Source organism: Rhineura floridana, chromosome 2 (assembly GCF_030035675.1).
Source record: "Rhineura floridana isolate rRhiFlo1 chromosome 2, rRhiFlo1.hap2, whole genome shotgun sequence".
Lineage (NCBI taxonomy): Eukaryota > Metazoa > Chordata > Lepidosauria > Squamata > Rhineuridae > Rhineura > Rhineura floridana.
In genome coordinates, this window is record NC_084481.1 from 167,637,973 (window position 1) to 167,655,545 (window position 17,573).

General features: G+C 39.2%; 1 protein-coding gene across 1 annotated transcript in view; it reads left to right on the top strand.

Annotated features, from left to right (window-relative positions):
* The window catches only part of SPTBN5 (spectrin beta, non-erythrocytic 5), a 194,296-nt gene that overhangs the window by 96,082 nt on the left and 80,641 nt on the right, over window positions 1-17,573 (top strand). Inside the window, exons 35-39 of the mRNA XM_061611348.1 lie at window positions 9,323-9,427; window positions 10,390-10,575; window positions 11,491-11,646; window positions 12,204-12,395; window positions 14,876-14,968. Coding sequence (XP_061467332.1) covers window positions 9,323-9,427; window positions 10,390-10,575; window positions 11,491-11,646; window positions 12,204-12,395; window positions 14,876-14,968 — 732 coding nt within the window. The remainder of the gene's footprint in view (window positions 1-9,322; window positions 9,428-10,389; window positions 10,576-11,490; window positions 11,647-12,203; window positions 12,396-14,875; window positions 14,969-17,573) is intronic.

Here is a 17,573-nt window from a genome sequence, read left to right on the forward strand (position 1 = left end):
CTGGATCATGACCTGGATAGGATCATGAGTCCACTTTAGAATCTGCAGTCCTGTGGATCTCATTACTAAGCAAGTCTGCTTTTCTCCATGTTTTAAAAATCTTTATACAAGCCTGAACTCTTATATAATGCTGAGGCTGTTCCTCAGTTACATGGGAAGAAGTTCCCTGAACTCCTTGAAGGAAGAGCAGGATACAAATGTATATCTTAGCACTTTTAAAATCTTAAAATACATATTAAAATACATTGTTTGAGAGGATTTTTTTTTAAAAAAATTGCAAATTAATGTAAGTGTGGAATGGAATTATGGATTAAAACATGCAAAAGGGACATAGACCAGACCTATCTATCTCAAATAAAAGCCCAAAGTGTTTGTTCATGAAGGAACCTATGTGTGAAAAACCACATTCAGTTTAAGGTTTATGTCTGGAAGTGCTCCAAGTCTTGTCAGGAAAACTGTTGAGGAGTAATGAGAAGGTATGAAGCCCTACACCTGAACAATCAGAAGTCTTGCTAGCCCACACCATGTCTCCCTCATACCCCCACACGCTTTGAGATTTAATTCAGTGTTTGTCCATGCATTTTCAAGCCTAACTTTGCAAACATAACAAACCCATAGTATTCTCAGGATGCTCGACATTTTGCCCAGTAAAAAAAAAAAAGTGTTCTTTCACAACTGGAATTATGGGGGGGGGACACATTCCTCCTTATATGGCAGGGGCTTTTCCCCACTCCCCACCCACAGTAGAAGGAGCAAGGTACTTTGCAAATATTTCATTTTCTCACTCATCTACTTAGGCTTTAGATGGAACTTCCTTGTTACTTTTAGCAGAAAGGCTGATATTTTTGGTGGGCTAAGTGTAGGCAGCAAGTGATCATCTTTTTGAAAACACTCTTGACTTGACAGTATGTAATTCATCATTCAGGAAGGGGGTGCTGTTGATGTCACAAATGCAATCATAGTGAATAGCCTTCTTGTATTGCAGTGGATACAAGCAGAGCGCAGCTGTTCATCATTTTGTATACGGACCATGCTGTGTATACGTTGATACAGAGGCTGCTCCTGCAGTGGTGTATAGTGAGAGGCATTCAGCAGTATTCTGAACTAGAACTCTTTCCCATTCGCTCCCTGTGCCAGTGTGACAGGGTTGACTTTGTGCCAGCAACTTAGGTTACATCCAAGTTACTTAAGCCTTTGAAGGATTTCAGCAAGGTTTTTCCTAAGATTGCTTGGTTCTAAAGTAAATAAGAGGACATATGGAGGAAATTAGGCAAACATCTATCTTTTTTATTACTGACTTTCTGGTGTGCCATTACTTGGAACAGTTGTAGGAAATTCTTCTAAGACATGTTAAACAGAGATCTTGCTATTCTGAGTGCAGATAGGCAGTGACTGGGAGAGAGAGAGGAGTGCAGCTCTTTTGTTTTTAACAGCAGAGCACGTTATGATCTGCTGTTTTCAAGGCAAATGGAAGCACTGGCTTAATCCGTTTATCTGGAGAAATTATAATAAGGTCAGCATCCGTCTTTGGATAACATTTCTGGCTGGCTTTTGACTTCCGCCTTATGGTACCTAATTCAGATCCTCCTGCTTGTTCATTTCTCTGTTTGCCTTCTGCATGCTCCTGACATTTAGAAGACAAGATAAATAGTGCAGTTGCACTGAAGGAATACTGCTTATATTTCTTCATTCACTTACAGGATTTATATCATTTCTTTTTTTGTGAAATATTTATTTACTGATTTTCACCTTTCCTGCACAACCACAAGAAAATGGAAATCTCCAGTGCCAACAGAAAAAGGATGAAAAGTGTATTTTAAAATGCAGAGCACAGACGTGTCTACAGCTTTGGTTTTTAGAATTTAGGATTAAAACTACAGGATGTCATGTCCAGACCTTCACAGCAAGACTTCAGCCACACCTATCTACATTTCCACTGTGAAAGTTATGCTGTCGTCCAGTAGAGTCACCCCATCACCAGCCTCCAAATCAGCTGTCTGGTGCAGCTCTTTCCAGAGGATGCCACCAGCAGAAATTCTATCAGACTCAGCCTGGTATTTTCCTGATCATTTATCACCCACAGAGACCTTGCCAAGGAGTGACATCTCATCATCTCACTCTCTGTCTTCTGAGGTTTACAGCTCAAGGCTAGATATAATCTTGGCACATTCAAATAAGGGAAATGGTTTTTGGAAAGACAACAGTTCTGTTAATCCTTCTGGCATCAAGTCCGCATGTCCTACACTTCACAGAGACCCTCAGTGTGATGGTTACAGCAATACTGATGCTCAGTCATCACTCACCTTTGGCAAGCAGTGTTCAGAATGTGACTGGAGTGCTTGTCATTTGTCTCCTGATCACACTGGCTCCATGCAATTTGCAGTACCTTCCCCTTCTGCTACTGCTTCCAGACCTCTACCATGCTGGATATCGCGTCTGGATGTTTCTCTGTATTCAGTTCCAGGTGTTTCACCATTTCAGAGCGAACAGCTATATACAGCTCTGGCACCTTGTGGTTCAGAGCTGCCAATGCAGCATGGCTACAATCACAGCAAAGTTCAGCTTCCAGATGTCCATACTTCAGTAAAGCTTTATACATCAACTTGCAGTATAGCAATAAAGCCATTTAGAGCTACTTCTCCAGTGAGGAGCCATGCTTATTCCAGCCTTTTTTTACCCCATCGGAAAAAGATTTTATCAACATCTTCTAGTCTTGCAGTGGGTCCCCAGATGACCCATCAAGCCATCTCCTCAAGAAGCTCTGCAGATCTTCAGATTACACGATTTCATGTCACCTCCACTGTTAAGTGTTCTGATCATCCCCAGCAAACAGTCTCCAGAGAGATATGGTTGTCTCCAACTACAGTGTCTCAAGAAGATGTTCCTTCTGGCAAAAGGACAGTTGCAAATGCACATTTAGATCCAGGTTTGGTTGTTTTTCAGAACCATCATTCAACTGGAAAAGAGTTTGGGAGGACCTCAAGTACTGGGATAATTCCAGCTTGCCATAAGATTTCCAAAATAACTCTGATACTTGCCACACCTTGGACATCCTTCCCTATTAAAGTGATAAAAGAATTCAGAAAAAGCCCAGCTCCTTCTGTCTTTATCAGAACACTAAGTTCAGACGCAAGTGTTCCAATGTTCCAGCCAGATTATATTGGCTCTGGCTTCTCGCTATCGATAAACCCAGTTTGCTGCCCTCAGTTCCAGCCTTTGCAACAACAAGGTGCAAATTCAGAGCCAACACCTTTCAAGGAGCCAGATACTATAAGAAAAGCAGAGCAAGATGTGCTTGTAACAAATATGCAGGCTTGTATACCTCCTCCTAGAACTGGTGAGAGTGCATGGTGTCCATCTATCTCTGTAAAAATTGCTTCCTTTGGAGCTGGGAGGAGAGTGGTGAAGATTTCCATTCCATTTTAGAAACCTATACAAACAAACTGAACCACAACTTGTTAAGTTTAGCTGAGTGTAGTATCTGTTCAAGTGTTTTTTGTTGCTGTTACAGGTGTGTTTTTTCTGGTGGGGGTGAAGGCAGCCACCCAAAATCCTTTTTTTTTTCTTAACAGGAGTTATTTGTTCCTTTCTAAGAACAGCAGGAATGTAGAGGTAGATTCACTCTTTTCTCTAGATTAGTTTGTCTCTGTTCCTGATTTCTGTTCCTGATTTTATGTGCTAACTTATCAATTGTTGCTAAAATTCTATTTCCTGGAACAAAACAACTGTGTCTTTTAAGAATGATCCAAAGGTGACCATAAATAGGAGGTTTCAGTGAGAAGTGTGTGTGTGTGTGTGTGTGTGTGTGTGTGTGAGTGAGTGAGTGAGTGAGTGAGTGAGTGAGTGAGAGAGAGAGAGAGAGAGAGAGAGAGAGAGAGAGAGAACGTTTCACATATTGGTGAATTTCCCCTAACTAAAATGTGGCTTGACAGCCTGTTGACTGCTGACAGGGTCTCCTCACCTATTAATTCATGATGCTGCCAGTCACCCATTAAATAGTATAATTGAAAAGAAATCTGGATGCTTTCAAAGCTTGGAGAGTTTTATTTTTCTTTCTGTAAATATTATATTAGCCCGTCAGCTATCTGGGGAAAGGAGTGTGACTTGAAAGTGGGTGAATAATATCATTTCTGGTGAAAGGTAATTTAAACATTTCTAGCCTCGATACTAGCGTAATGGATGGAGGCCAATATGAATTTTAAAGCAAGCAAGCCAACAAAACCCACCATTCTCTTTTGCGTGCTGTGCACAGGCTTAGCTTTTCTCTTCTGATTCCTTTTCATATAAGCTAGCATGATGGTGGGAGCTGGATTTCTTTTTTTCTTTTTCTTTTTAAACAACCTACATATACCATTGTACTCAGAGGTGCTGCCATGCAAAAAGATCCACCTGGAGTTCAGAATTCAGATGAAATGATCAAAAACCTATTAAAAATCCCAGACCAAAACACATTTCTACTCACAACCTGAGTTCATCATGTTATGTCATTACTTTTGGGGGAAGGGGGGACTTTTTGAAGCGTCACTTGACTTTTCCCATGATATTTTATTAGTAAGGCGAGAGAGAGAAGGGTAAAATTTAAACTTAGGTTGTGTTTCTGTGGCTCTGAATTCTGTGTCTGTATAAATAGGCTAAGAAGCAAGAGTTCTGCCATTGCCATCATGCCATACTTTGCATAATATTTCATTTCCATGGAAAATATTTCAAAAATAAAATTTTTTTTATGACAGAAAAATATGACTCTGTGTGTTTTTTACAACCTAATCCTGTTGTTGGTGTCTCTAGAATGTAACAGTGAAGCCCTTTACTGTAACGAGGTGCAAATGGCTATGCAACATGAATGAAGGGGGGGGGGAGAGTAGAATCTAATTCACTGAACCTGTCCCAGTGCTCTACACATTCATATGACTTTCTACACAGAGCCTATAGACATGCAAGCACATGTAGGCTGCATATGTGCAGTCTGTATCCTAAAAAACATATGTGTTGTTTCATACAATATACTTATCTGCAAAAGGCTTGTGTGTACTCCAGAGGCACAATATGTCTTACAGTTATTAGCTTCAGATAAATTGACATCTGAAGACCATGAAAGGGATGGGGGTAAATCACATTTATAATAATGCATGAAGTGCTGCTCTGTGAATATTTGTTGCACTTCTGCTGCTCACATCAATTGCCCACTTTGTACAGTTCTGGTACAAAGATTATTTCAGTTTAGGAAAATTGCAATATGTTATACAGCCTTTAATCACAGGTGCGTGTCTGTGATGGGAAAAAATAATACTTTAATGGGATTGTTTTACTCTGTATTTTAATAATGGATGCTTATCTTTTAATGCTTGTATAATTGTTTTTCATATTTGTAAATCATTTAGAAACCTATTTTGGCATTAAGTAGTATATATGTTGTTGTTGTTGTTAATAATAATAATATTTGTGTGTCCAAGATGAAAGTAAATGGAAAATATAAAAAACCCATATCTTTAACATTTTGGAAAAGAGCATTTAATGAAATCAATAAGTGCCTTATTCCACCTGCAATGTGGTATAAGACTGTACAGCTCCTGAGTCTCAGTTAAATCAGTAAGACTGACTTCCAAATGCGCAAGCATAGGATCAAGCTGAAGCTGTTCCTGTTAGTAAATATGTTTTTGTACATGTAATCAACACTGACTTGATTTATTTCTGCAGTCCTTACACAACCTGTGGTCTGTATCAAGCCAATTACAGCCCACCAGTCATGTATGGCAGGCTGTCAAAGAATCAATCAATACCTCCCTTATTTATATTGCCTGCTGTTGGAGTGCTAAAAACAGGGAGGGTAGCAAGAATAAGTTGCTGAGGGACTACATTCAGCTTGGTGGGTCACAAGCTGTATAAAACCGTATTACTGCTAATATTAAACTAGCTCATCTTGTTTTAATGCATCTGCAATTGTGGGCAGGCTTAACCATGCAATAACAGCAAATATCTGTAAGCTTTCAAAGCAACATTGAAAGTTCCATAGAAGTACTAAGCTGGTAGCAGTTTAGTTTTGCTGAAACAGACCAGCAAACAGTGTGTTCCATTGTGATGCAGTTTTTGTATACACTTTTTTGTATGGAATTTTAAATGCAGAACGAGGAAAGGTCAGGTTTCAATATACATCTTCTAGACTGCTGTATTTTTGTGTGGATGTCTCATACACTCAGGCAGATGCTGGAATATGCCCTTTGAGAAATAAGAGTGCAACTTCATATCCCACCACAAAACAAGTGGGTAGACTGATAAATTGCCACAGTTGGCACAAGAAATCTGCTTTAAAAAAGAGAGAAACTTTTTGAGGTAAGAAAAGTGACAGAAAACTGCAGAAGAAAGTGCAGGATAATAAACACTTGATGGTAACATTGTATAAAGTCCATATTTTGTGGGGGGAAACTGGGATGATTGCTCAATATCCACTTCATCTGGAAGCAACCAAAGTTTAGGGAGCTGGTCCCATTTTGAAGGAAGATAGTTAGATGCTGGGATCAGAGATGGGATCAGAGATGGGATCAGGCACTTGAATACCTGAACTTTAATGGCCCAATATGTTGGGAATAATGGCAAGTGGGGGGCATTTTAATGTAACATTATTTCTTTAATGTATGGCAACCTCTGAAAGTAGATAAGTTAAAGCCACCGAGAAGGTTCCAGACTAAATTAGTTCCCACTGAAATCAATGGGACTTATGACTAATTTTTCACAATGATTTCAATGAGACTTAAGTGTGTAACTAATTTAGTCTGGATCCACCCAACTGCATATATTCAATTGAATGGAATTATTTCTTTTGGTTTCTTAGATAGCAATATGTGGTCTTGAATTGTCTCATTTAGATCATTGGCAGCAATATAGTATAGGCTGCAAACCTATACACACTTATCTGGAAGTAACTCCCATTGAATTCAGTGGGACTTATTTCTGAGTAGACATACAAAAGGTTGCACTGAAAATGTATATATTTACTATATCAGCCTCTCCCAAACTGGTGCCCTCCAGATGTTTTGCTCCCATCAGCCCCAGGGCCTCTCCAGACATCATTTTTATTGCACATTCATGATGATTTGTGCTCATTATATTTGGGGGGTGTTCATACACAATCTCGCTTACAATACTATTTGTGCCGGCAAAAGTTTTGGGATAGTCAAACTGCTTCATTTCAAATTTGTTAGATTTGAAGTCAAATGAAAAACATACATTAATTCTAATGCTTTGTCTTGGTTTGTGACACCACTATTTAGTAAATCTTCAAAGACAGAAGCACAAAAGACCTCTTAACAACTGTTCAACAAGATAGTCAGATTATGCTCCCTGTGGCTAAGTATGGAGAGAAGAGCCCTGCACTTTTGAGAAGGCTTTTTATTGATGATTCACAAAAGAGGCTGCAAATGTTGCTGTCTCTTTCCTGCTGTATACCTAGGCACATTTCTTTCAGGCTTTCAGGTGCCACTTGCCTGTGGTTAAATATCAAGGAACAGAGAGCTCCACAAGTGTTCTGTGTACATCAGTAAACATCCACTATGATTTCATGACTTATCCATTCTGCATTTGTCCACTAAAGTTTTTACTTTTCAAAAAATTAAAAAGTAGAAAAAGGTGGGTGGGCAGGTGTATACAAAAAAATGGGGGGGATCAAATAGCCCTACTGTTCCATGCAGAGCATTTAACTACATTACTTATATTGAAAACGATAAATAACCTATGTTAAATAATTTTAAAATCTGCATTTTAACAGTATTAGGTCCATTGTAAATTATTCCAACATAAAATAAAATAATGCCAGACTTTTATAAAATTATAGTTTATTTTTTCCATAAGCATAGCATCTCATATTTTATAAAGCCAATCATATATAGTTGATATCTGGCAAGCCCCCCCACACACACACACAGACAGAGCAGATGTATAAACCATGTGAAATACTATCATTCAGTGAGACTATGTTTGAAAAGTGAAGCATTGTAAATTCTACTGAGAGAAAAAGACATCTTTTCACTTAAATATCATTTTCACACTATGCACAAATTTCTCCAACAATGTAGTTCATCCTAAGAAATCGTACATGTACCAAGATACAAAGCCTTCTGTTGTGAAAAGTGTATGCAAGAGTACAAAATGTGGTGCTATGCGTAGCTTGTCCTTTTAAAATATGTGCCAGGGATGGTTCAATCCATCACCACTTGTGTCCATTTTAAATTGACACCCACAAGAATACACATAAGAAGCACCCTTCAGCTTTTGATGTACAATATATGGGTGATATCCACCTAAGTTGTACTCAAACAAGACCCACTAAAATCAGTGAAGTAACTTAAGCCCACTGATTTCAACTGTGGCTAGTTGAAAAATAACTGACTAATGGATATTACCCTATGTATGAATGTCTTGTATATTCAAGTATTGTGCCAGACAACAAAAAATTCTCATATGAAGTTTTCTAAAGAGCGCTGAGGCATGTTAGAAGCTAGCTGGATCATTATGGGACAAGTATTTCATCTGATGCATGAAGAGTGCTAATGCAGTAATAAGTGTATTACTTATAATACTTATAATAAATCGCATTAACTCAACATGAGACCCTTAAGACCGTGATAAATGTAGAGCTTGAAATAGGAATAAAATCAAAACGTATCTCCTGTTTGCTAGAGCATGAAGGCAAGAATGCCAAACATTTGCTGCAGAAAGAAAAAGAAATAATTACTTGTTAATTGTTTGCTGCTTGCTTGTTTGTTTATGAGATTTATATTCCGCCCTTCACCCAAAATGGTCATGGACAAGTTGGTCACAACAAGCATAAGATTTAAAACCAACACTTTGGGTAAAAAATGAGGAGTTGGTACTCATATGTTGATAAAAATGTTGTGGGTGCCAGCATAAGATGACTGCCATGGACAGCAAAAAACAAGAGATGATGGTACTGGTGAAAGCCATCACAAAAAAACACTGCATAAAACCATTAATATTCATATTCATATTAATAATGTTTCCATTAATATTGATCTCGGTGCCATTGTTCGAGCAATGGGAGACCTTTTTTCTCATTTTGAATAGTTTTGAAAATATTCTTTTTTTTAAAAAAGTAGAAACTAGATGTCCCTACTGGATCAGGCCAGATATGCAAACTTGATGGATCAGACCAAATATGCAAACTTAACATATTAAGTGCTCTCTAGAAACTATATCAACTGAGGGTACTAGAGTCATGTGAACATCTGAACTTTTTATGACACACATTCAAGAAAGTAACAGATGTGCCCCAATAACAATCCTAATCAGAAGTGATTTCAACTGTCCATAGATGTATTTGAAAAGCAGTGACTTTGGGAACACAGTGGATGAGGTGGAGCAGCAGATCAAGAAACATGAGGCCTTTGAGAAGCTTCTTGCCTCTCAGGATGAAAAGGTAAAATTCTGTACCGTTCTTAAAGGAAGTTACTTATGTTATGGGCAAATACCCTGTGTGGTTCTTAAGAACTGGTATGCGTGAGCCAGTTAAGATCACTGGTAGAACTGCTGTGAAAAGGGAAATCAATCAGAAGCATGGATACAGCACTGGAAGAGATGATTCTCACAACCATGTCAGAGTTGTTTTTTCCAGTGGATTTGGAAGATCCTCTTCAGACAAAATAGCTGAGGACCTTGGAGGGAAGTCAAAAGAATTTCCACAGGGCTAACCATACCACGAGGCAGAATGAGGCAATTGTCTCAGATGGCAAATGCTGGGGAGGGAGCAGTGGCATTCCCCTCTGCTGAAGATAACCTCTATGTGCCACAGACCAGTCATACCACCCTTGGACTAGCCTGTTGCTCTCAGGAAAATGCTCTCCCATTGCCAGTGCTGAAGTAGGACTCAACACCATGGAATTGTGGGAGGGGTGCACCACTTTGTCCTGTGCCTGAGGAAACAAAACATTGTGGCTAACTCTAAATTTCTGTATGGTGAGATAAATTTGTCTCAGGTGGGGGAGGTTGCTTACATCCCTAGACTGACACCAGATTCCACCTAAAGCAAAACATCCAAGGAATTTTTGAGGAAAGACAAAACAATTTTGACAAAATGAGCAAAGGTTCTTGTAGGAGGAGGTGTCTCATAACCCCTGTATGGGGGGGAAAACCCACCAAAAAATGGAATACTTAGCTTTCATTTGCAAGCTGAAGAGAATTGGCAATTTTAAAAATCCAGCCTTTCTGATCGCTTCAGTTTCATCAGGTTAAACTTCAAACCTGCAGTTATAAAGATAACTTTTGCATCAACATTTTCTTCCAGCAGAAAAGTTAATATTTTGTGTATAGGGCAGAAACCCTTGGTTTAATGGTGTATATCATATGGGCACAACTATAACTTCAGGTTTGTTTGCTTCTCAGGAATTGTCCCTTCAGGATCAGGCAGGAAGGCTGCAACAGGACAGTGAACTGGACGGAAAACAGATCCAGCAGAAGCTCAGTGTCATGTTAGAGAGAAGAAGATACATCAAATATCTCTCTCAAAGTAGGCAAGAAAAATTGCAGATAGCTCTTCTGCTGGCTCTCTTCTACCAAAATCTTGCAGAGGTAAGAATGATGTTATTGTCAAAATTGCATGTTATATGTGGATAGGTTTTCCATATACCAATCAGGCCAATCCTATTTATCTTATACCCGTGACAGTGCAAAGAACATGGCATGTAACAAAAAATGTTATGTTGTGAGACCCACTTTTTTGTGTGTGGGTTCATCCCGCAATACTCCTGTAATGTTTAAAGAGCCACAACTATGTTGGGAGGGCCAGTCACACAGAATTGTCATCCAACTGGGTTTAGGGGTGCCTATTCCATGGTTGGGACCTACATGATGGGTCTCATCCACATGGTTATGGTCCTTCAAACAACATGTAGAAGGCTGAAGATAATTTCATAGCAATCGCCAAATGGCTGATATTTTCTGATAGAATAAAATTGGGTTGCTGTGTGAACTAGTTGTATCAATAGTCCAAGAAGCCCCTAAAGCAGGGATGGGGAATCTTTGGCCAATGGTCAGGAATGATGAGATCTGTAGTCCAACATCATTTGGAGGGCTAAAGGTTCCATAAAAAGATGAAGAAATGAGAAAGTGTCATTCTGAAATAGTCTGTACTTTTGTCAATATACCTAAACACCAATTCTCACCACACTTTTGCATTAGGGTAAGCCTCCTCAACATATCTTTACCAGGTTCAGGCAGTGAACACTTACTTTGACTATGTCCTTGGATGGTTAGAACAAAGCCAAAGTGACCCTAGTCTTCATTAGTTTATTCTGGCATGGCAATACCAGCAGCTGAGACATCAGTTTGGTTCATACCTCTGTCCTTGTTCTGATTCATGGGAAAACACTGTGTGTTAGACAGTTCATCTGGCTTAAGATAGGAGGATCTGGTTTCAGAATTCAGAGCTACACAAAAGTAGTAACTATATCTGCAATGCTAACCATGCTGGTTCTTTCATGATAGGCAGAGAGCTGGATTGATGAGCGCATGCAAAAACTGGAGGATCCATCTTTTCAAAATCTCAGCAGTCTGAATGACAAAATGAAGCTTCTGCAGAAGCATCAAGTATTTGAGGCTGAGATTCTGGCTCATAAGGATCTAATTCCTACTGTTAACATGGTAAGTATGGTATGCATGTGCTGTGACCTTTAGGTTGTGCAAGGTCCTTTGGTGGGCATGAGGTCAAAAAATGAAAGAGCCTTAATGTGAAAGTTACCTTTATTTCCCAGCATGTAGATTCTTCGGATCTCTGAGAAAATAATTACTTGTTTCCATGTACTGAGAGTGAATAGTTATATCGTGTATGGCTGATTGATAGCAATTACAACTGGGAGAGGCCAGTTGTTGCTATGTACAATCCCCCCCCACAGTTCTGTCTTGTCCTTGACAAGAAGCAGCGGCTATAAGGAAGCCTATGGAAATCATTCATAGATCATAGATTTCAACAACAGCAGTTTTTTTAAAAAATGTCATACATTTTTAATAAACCTAGTTTCATAGAATCATAAAGCTGAAACGTACTGAAATGGTCATCTAGCCCACCCCCTGCTGGTAAATATGCTACTACATGCCAGCATGGTCTTATGTCTCCCTGGAGTTGGGTTTCTCTTAAAAGCAGCGTGGAAATATGGTGTTTAATCTTTTCTTATTATTAATTCTTTCCTAATTATGTGAAGAAAGGAGAAGCCTTATTGTCCCAGAATCATCCTAAATCAGGGGAAATCCACCGTAAGACTCATTTGCTTCAAGAACGGTGGGATACACTGAAATGGGCTGTTGCCACTCGTGGAAAGATGCTCGAAGACAGTAGGGATTTCCTGGAATTTCTACAGAAAGTGGACCATGTAGAGGCCTGGATCAGAGACAAGGTTAGTGAATTCTACTGGCTAGCTGCAACCCACAGAAAACATTGCTTAGCTATTCAAAAAGCAACTTTTAAAACTGTGAATATTTCAAAATGGTGATAATATTCTACAGAAAATTTGCATTTTATTGTTTTATTTATTTTTGAACATTTTTGTACAGTTACACCAGTGTTCCCCCAGCAAACACATAAAATATGTATGCTATGCAGGTCAAGCATGTAGATGCATTTTTAAAATACATACTGGCCTGGTTCACACATAACCTAAGCCATGGTTTATTTAACCTAACTTTGGTTTGTTTGAATATGCGAATCCAGTCCAGGAGACTCCCCATGGTTTTTCTCTGCAAAAGAAATTTGATTTTTTTTTCCAAAAAAAGATTTGAAGCCATGGTTTGTTGTTGGCTTACAAACCATGGTTTGCTTTAACTATGCTTTGGTGTTGCATCTTAATCCAACAGCCTTGATTAATCATGGTCTCTCTGTCAATCCCACCCCAGACACTCATCATAGCATGAGGCAAGAGAAGCTGGAAAACAAGTCAGACTTTGGAGAAACAAGCCATGGCTTGCTTGCTCATCCATTAAATGATTCATGGTTTATTAAATAAACCATGACTTTGTGTTATGTGTGGGCATACAATGTTTTATGTCAGGGTTCATCTTGTGTGAAATTGATCTTTCTTGCAATAGAAAATTGTGCTTGTGATATTTCAAAGAGTTCAAAATGGATACATTTGAACATTCAGAATGGTGGTCACCCTGAAGATGTGGACGAATTCTTTTACAAATAATTAAGGATATCTAATAAGGTGGGCACTATTTTCCTTCTGTGAAGAGCCTTCATATCTTTTTTTATGGAGGTTGAGTTTTTTGCCAGCAACTTATAAAGACATCTGGAAATTCATATGTATTACAGAAAATATTGACTACATTTATGAGTAGAGAATATGGAAATCCATATTCATGTTGCAATCAGCTTTCATTATAAATAACTGACTAAATGGAGCTGCAAATCACAATGCAACTATTTCACATCTCAGTAAGAGTTAATGAGAGGCATTTATTATTATTATTATTATTATTATTATCCCACCCTTCCTCCCAAAGGAGACCATCACTGTGGCATTTATTTCTAAATCAAAGCATTCAATGCCTTTACAATACATTTTGTTTGTCGCTGACTGCAGAATATTTATGTATTTATTAAATTTATATCCCTCCCTTCCTCCCAGTAGGAGTCAGTTGTTGTGTGTTGTTATAACTAAGAGCTAAGTGTCAGAGAATCTTACAAAGTCACTGTCCAACCTGCTCACTGTTTTTGGTTTAAAAAAGTGTACAACCAAAGCAATCTATACAAAGTACCATTCACACAATTAGCAACTGTGTGAATAGCTTTTAAAAAGTAAGTAGCAGATGTGTAAGGGCCAGATCCTATCCAGATTGGGACCCTTGAAGGGGGTAGAAGGGTTTTAATGTTTTGTCCCCTGCTGTAGTCGGAGTGGAGAGGGTCTGTGGCTGCTGTTTGTACTGGAAGAAAAGCTCGCATTTGTACCAATGGAAGCTTTTCTTCCAACGCAAATAGCAGACAAGGAGGCCTGATTCCAATCAGGATTGCAGTGGAGGGTAAATAGTTAAAAAATCCACTTGTCAGGGTTCCTATCCATATCAGGGACCCCACCACTGCAATTTGCTTTTGTAAAACTTTCATGCAGTTGCTAACTGTTTAAATGGCATCTTGTCTGGCTTAGCCCTTGGATTTCTATTGTTTTGGCCTCATAAACACAGTGCCTTTTGAGATAGTGGAAGTACTGTTGTCACCTTTTGTTATTGGCTTTTACATCAAGCAACAACTTCTGCAAATACTGCCACCAGAACAGAACGTAAAACAATTCTATCCAATGAAGTGTGGTGTGAAGTTTTAAAAAGCAAATTGCCACTCTCAAAATGGTAATGACTTCCAGGGGGCAGAATCTGTCAATTTTGGGATGGACGAATTTGTCAGTTTTGGTTTCTCTCCATTTCTCACTTTTCCAGTCTTAATTTCTGTTCTCCACAATTCCTCATCAGCTTGCAATTAAAAAAAAATCCTCATGAAAATTCATCAGCATTATAGTGTGGATTTCGCCTAATATACACATTTGTGTATGCAATTTCCCCCAGTATAATGTATTTTTATATTTTATTTTCATTAATATATGCATTTTAATGCACTCTTTACCCTAGCAGATGCGTTTTTGTACACATTACTTGGTTGGAGAACAGAACTGCAAAATTTGGAGAAAGTGAATTTCACAGGATAGCTGTGTTTTGGTTTGCATATTGTTTTGGAACATGTGTATTAAGTATGTTTGACTTTATATGCAAACTGAATTGATATTCTCCCCCATCCCTAGTGGTGAGAGATGGAATTTGTTGATACACTGGACCTGCATTGTGCACAACAATTCAGACAATGCTAATTCTGCTGTTTCTCTTACCGTAGGAAGTCATGATTAGTATTGGTGATGTCGGAAATGACTATGAGCACTGCCTGCAGCTGGTGAAAAAACTGAATGAGTTCCGAGGAGCAGCAGGGGTAAGAGATATATTTCCAGCTGTCCGCTCCTTGAAAGTTCAGACTAAAACCCAGAGCAGATTCACTGCCCCCTGACATCAGAGCACCAGCCTCCACTGATGGCTGCATAATATCTAACTTCTCAGCACATAAATAGTTCATACCAATTGCAGCAGTTGCAGATTAAGTTAACAATGGCAAAGCCCTTTCACCTTTTTAAAAATTTTATACTGTTCCTTCATAAAGAGATTGAATTTAATACAGTATAATTAATGTAATACAATATGACGCTGGCACAAATAGGTTTCAAAACAATATATGCATTTCAGAAAATATGATAACACTTTGGGCAAAGGCAGCATGACATGACAGCTGCTTGTTTCATCTTCCTCTGCTGTGACCTCTCCAGTACTTCATTTGTGATGCTGAGTCATCACGACCAAGTTGACTTATAGCTCCACGGGACTTTGCTAACTTTGGCACTGAAATGTATTGAGCACTTGTGGCCAGTCGCTGTTTGGTGATAGCAGCACATTAGCTGCCTCCTTCAGTTTTCTGTCATCTTTCAGACACTGAACATTACAGCAGACTTCACAACTGCAGTGTGAAGCACTGATTTTGACAAAAACAAATAGATTCAGAAAGGGCCTCAATGTTCTGGCAAGGCTATGTTTGGAAACATGGACAATCTGAACATGCCTGGTGGAGTTTTGCTTTTTTACAACTAATCTCAGATTTCCCCTTTTTCTCCTAGCATCTTTGAGCAATGTGCTATGGGCCTCTCACTCCCAGTGGCAGAGGGAAAATCTGTATTGTGTACATTACAGCTCTAAAAAGCCTGAGACTTTGAGAAACTTAGGCTTTCCTCCACAGTGCTTCCGTCTTCCCTAAAATATAGGAATGAAAATGCATCTGGCAGTTCTGGGCAGTATGCCAAAATTGTCCCAATTCAGCTACAGGAAATCAGTGGAGCTAAACCAAGCAGGGCTAAAAATTTCTTCATCCCTTATGTCTTCAACAGAAACCTGTTGGCTACAACTATCTGATAAGATTCATGGCACCAGTGGCAGCTGGTGGCTCCATGTCAGTGGGGCAGTGGAATGCACTCCAGGTTTTAGTCCGAACTTTCAATGTACAGTTCCTACAGTCTTGACGTAATGTCTTTGTTTTGTACGCGTAAAGATCATACATTAGGGAAGCAGCACAATTGTCACTAAAGATTTCACAACAAATATAAGAATACAAGAACATAAGATGAGCCTCCTTGATGAGACCAATGTCCCATCTAGTCCAGCACCCTGTTCACATAGTGGCTAACTAGTTGCCCTTGGGAAGCCCACAAGCAGGAGCTGAGTGCAAACAGCACTCTTTCCAGCAACTGGTATTCAGAAGCATACTGCCTCTGACTGTGGAGACAAAGCACGGCCATCATGCCTAGTAGTCACTGATAGCCCTATCTTCCATGAATTTGTCTAATCTTTTAAGTCCATCCAAGTTGGTGGCTATCACTGCCTCTTATGGGAATGAATTCCATAGTTTCAACTATGTGCTGTGTGAAGAAATACTTTCTTTTGCCTGTTCTGAATCTTTCAATATTTCAGCTTCATTAGATGTCCATGGGTTCTAATGTTATAAGAGAGGGAGGAAAACTTTTCTCTATCTGCTTTCTCCATGCCATGTGTAATTTTATACACTTCTATCATGTCACTTCTTCCTCACCTTCCTCAAGGCCCGAATACTGCAACCTTTCCTCATAGCAGAGTTGCTCCACTCTTCCGATCATCTGGGTTGCCCTTTTCTGAACATTTTCCAACTCTACAATACCCTTTTTAAGATGAGGCCACCAAAACTGTACACAGTATGCCAAATGCAGCCACACCATAGATTTATATAACGGCATGATGATATCAGCAGTTTTATTTTCAGTATACCTTTTCTAATGATCCCTAGTATGGAATTAGCCTTTTTCACAGCTGCTGCATGAATAATATATTTGTGTGTATGTTTCTACAAACATCCCTCATTAAAGGTATGTAATGATGCAAAGTTCAGCACACCCCCTTCTCAACCATCTCTCCCTTTGATTAAGAAAGATCAATACAATGCTCCTGATATCCCACAGATTAATGGACATACTAGACATTTCCCTGACATCCAATATAAGTGATGTCCTCAAGGTCAATTGGGACTGCCACTCCTCCCCTCCTTATTCCCTTCTCGTGCCCCTCTTGTAGAGCAACCTGCCAGCACCATCCAAGCCAATCCTTATCTGCTACTTGTTAGCTGTTAGCCTACCATTATTGTTTTGGTAATTTGATACTGGATTTGCTACTGAGTATGAAATGTGAGCCAAGCCAAGCCTAGCCCTTTTAGCTCCTCCCCATTTGCTCTCTGGCTAGAGCTACAAACGGGTACCCAGACGTTTTGGAGAGGGAGCACGTGTACTATGAAATAATACCAATCTAGTCTATGCAGTCCTATAGGACGTGCAGTCCTTTTACTTTCATTGTTAACTCAGACATGAAAATCTGGGCATCACTGGCATTTATAAGGAACTCCTAATAATTCTCCACTGTGTAGTCTCTGCACAATTCAATTCAGCTTCTAATTTGGGAGACTGATCCTT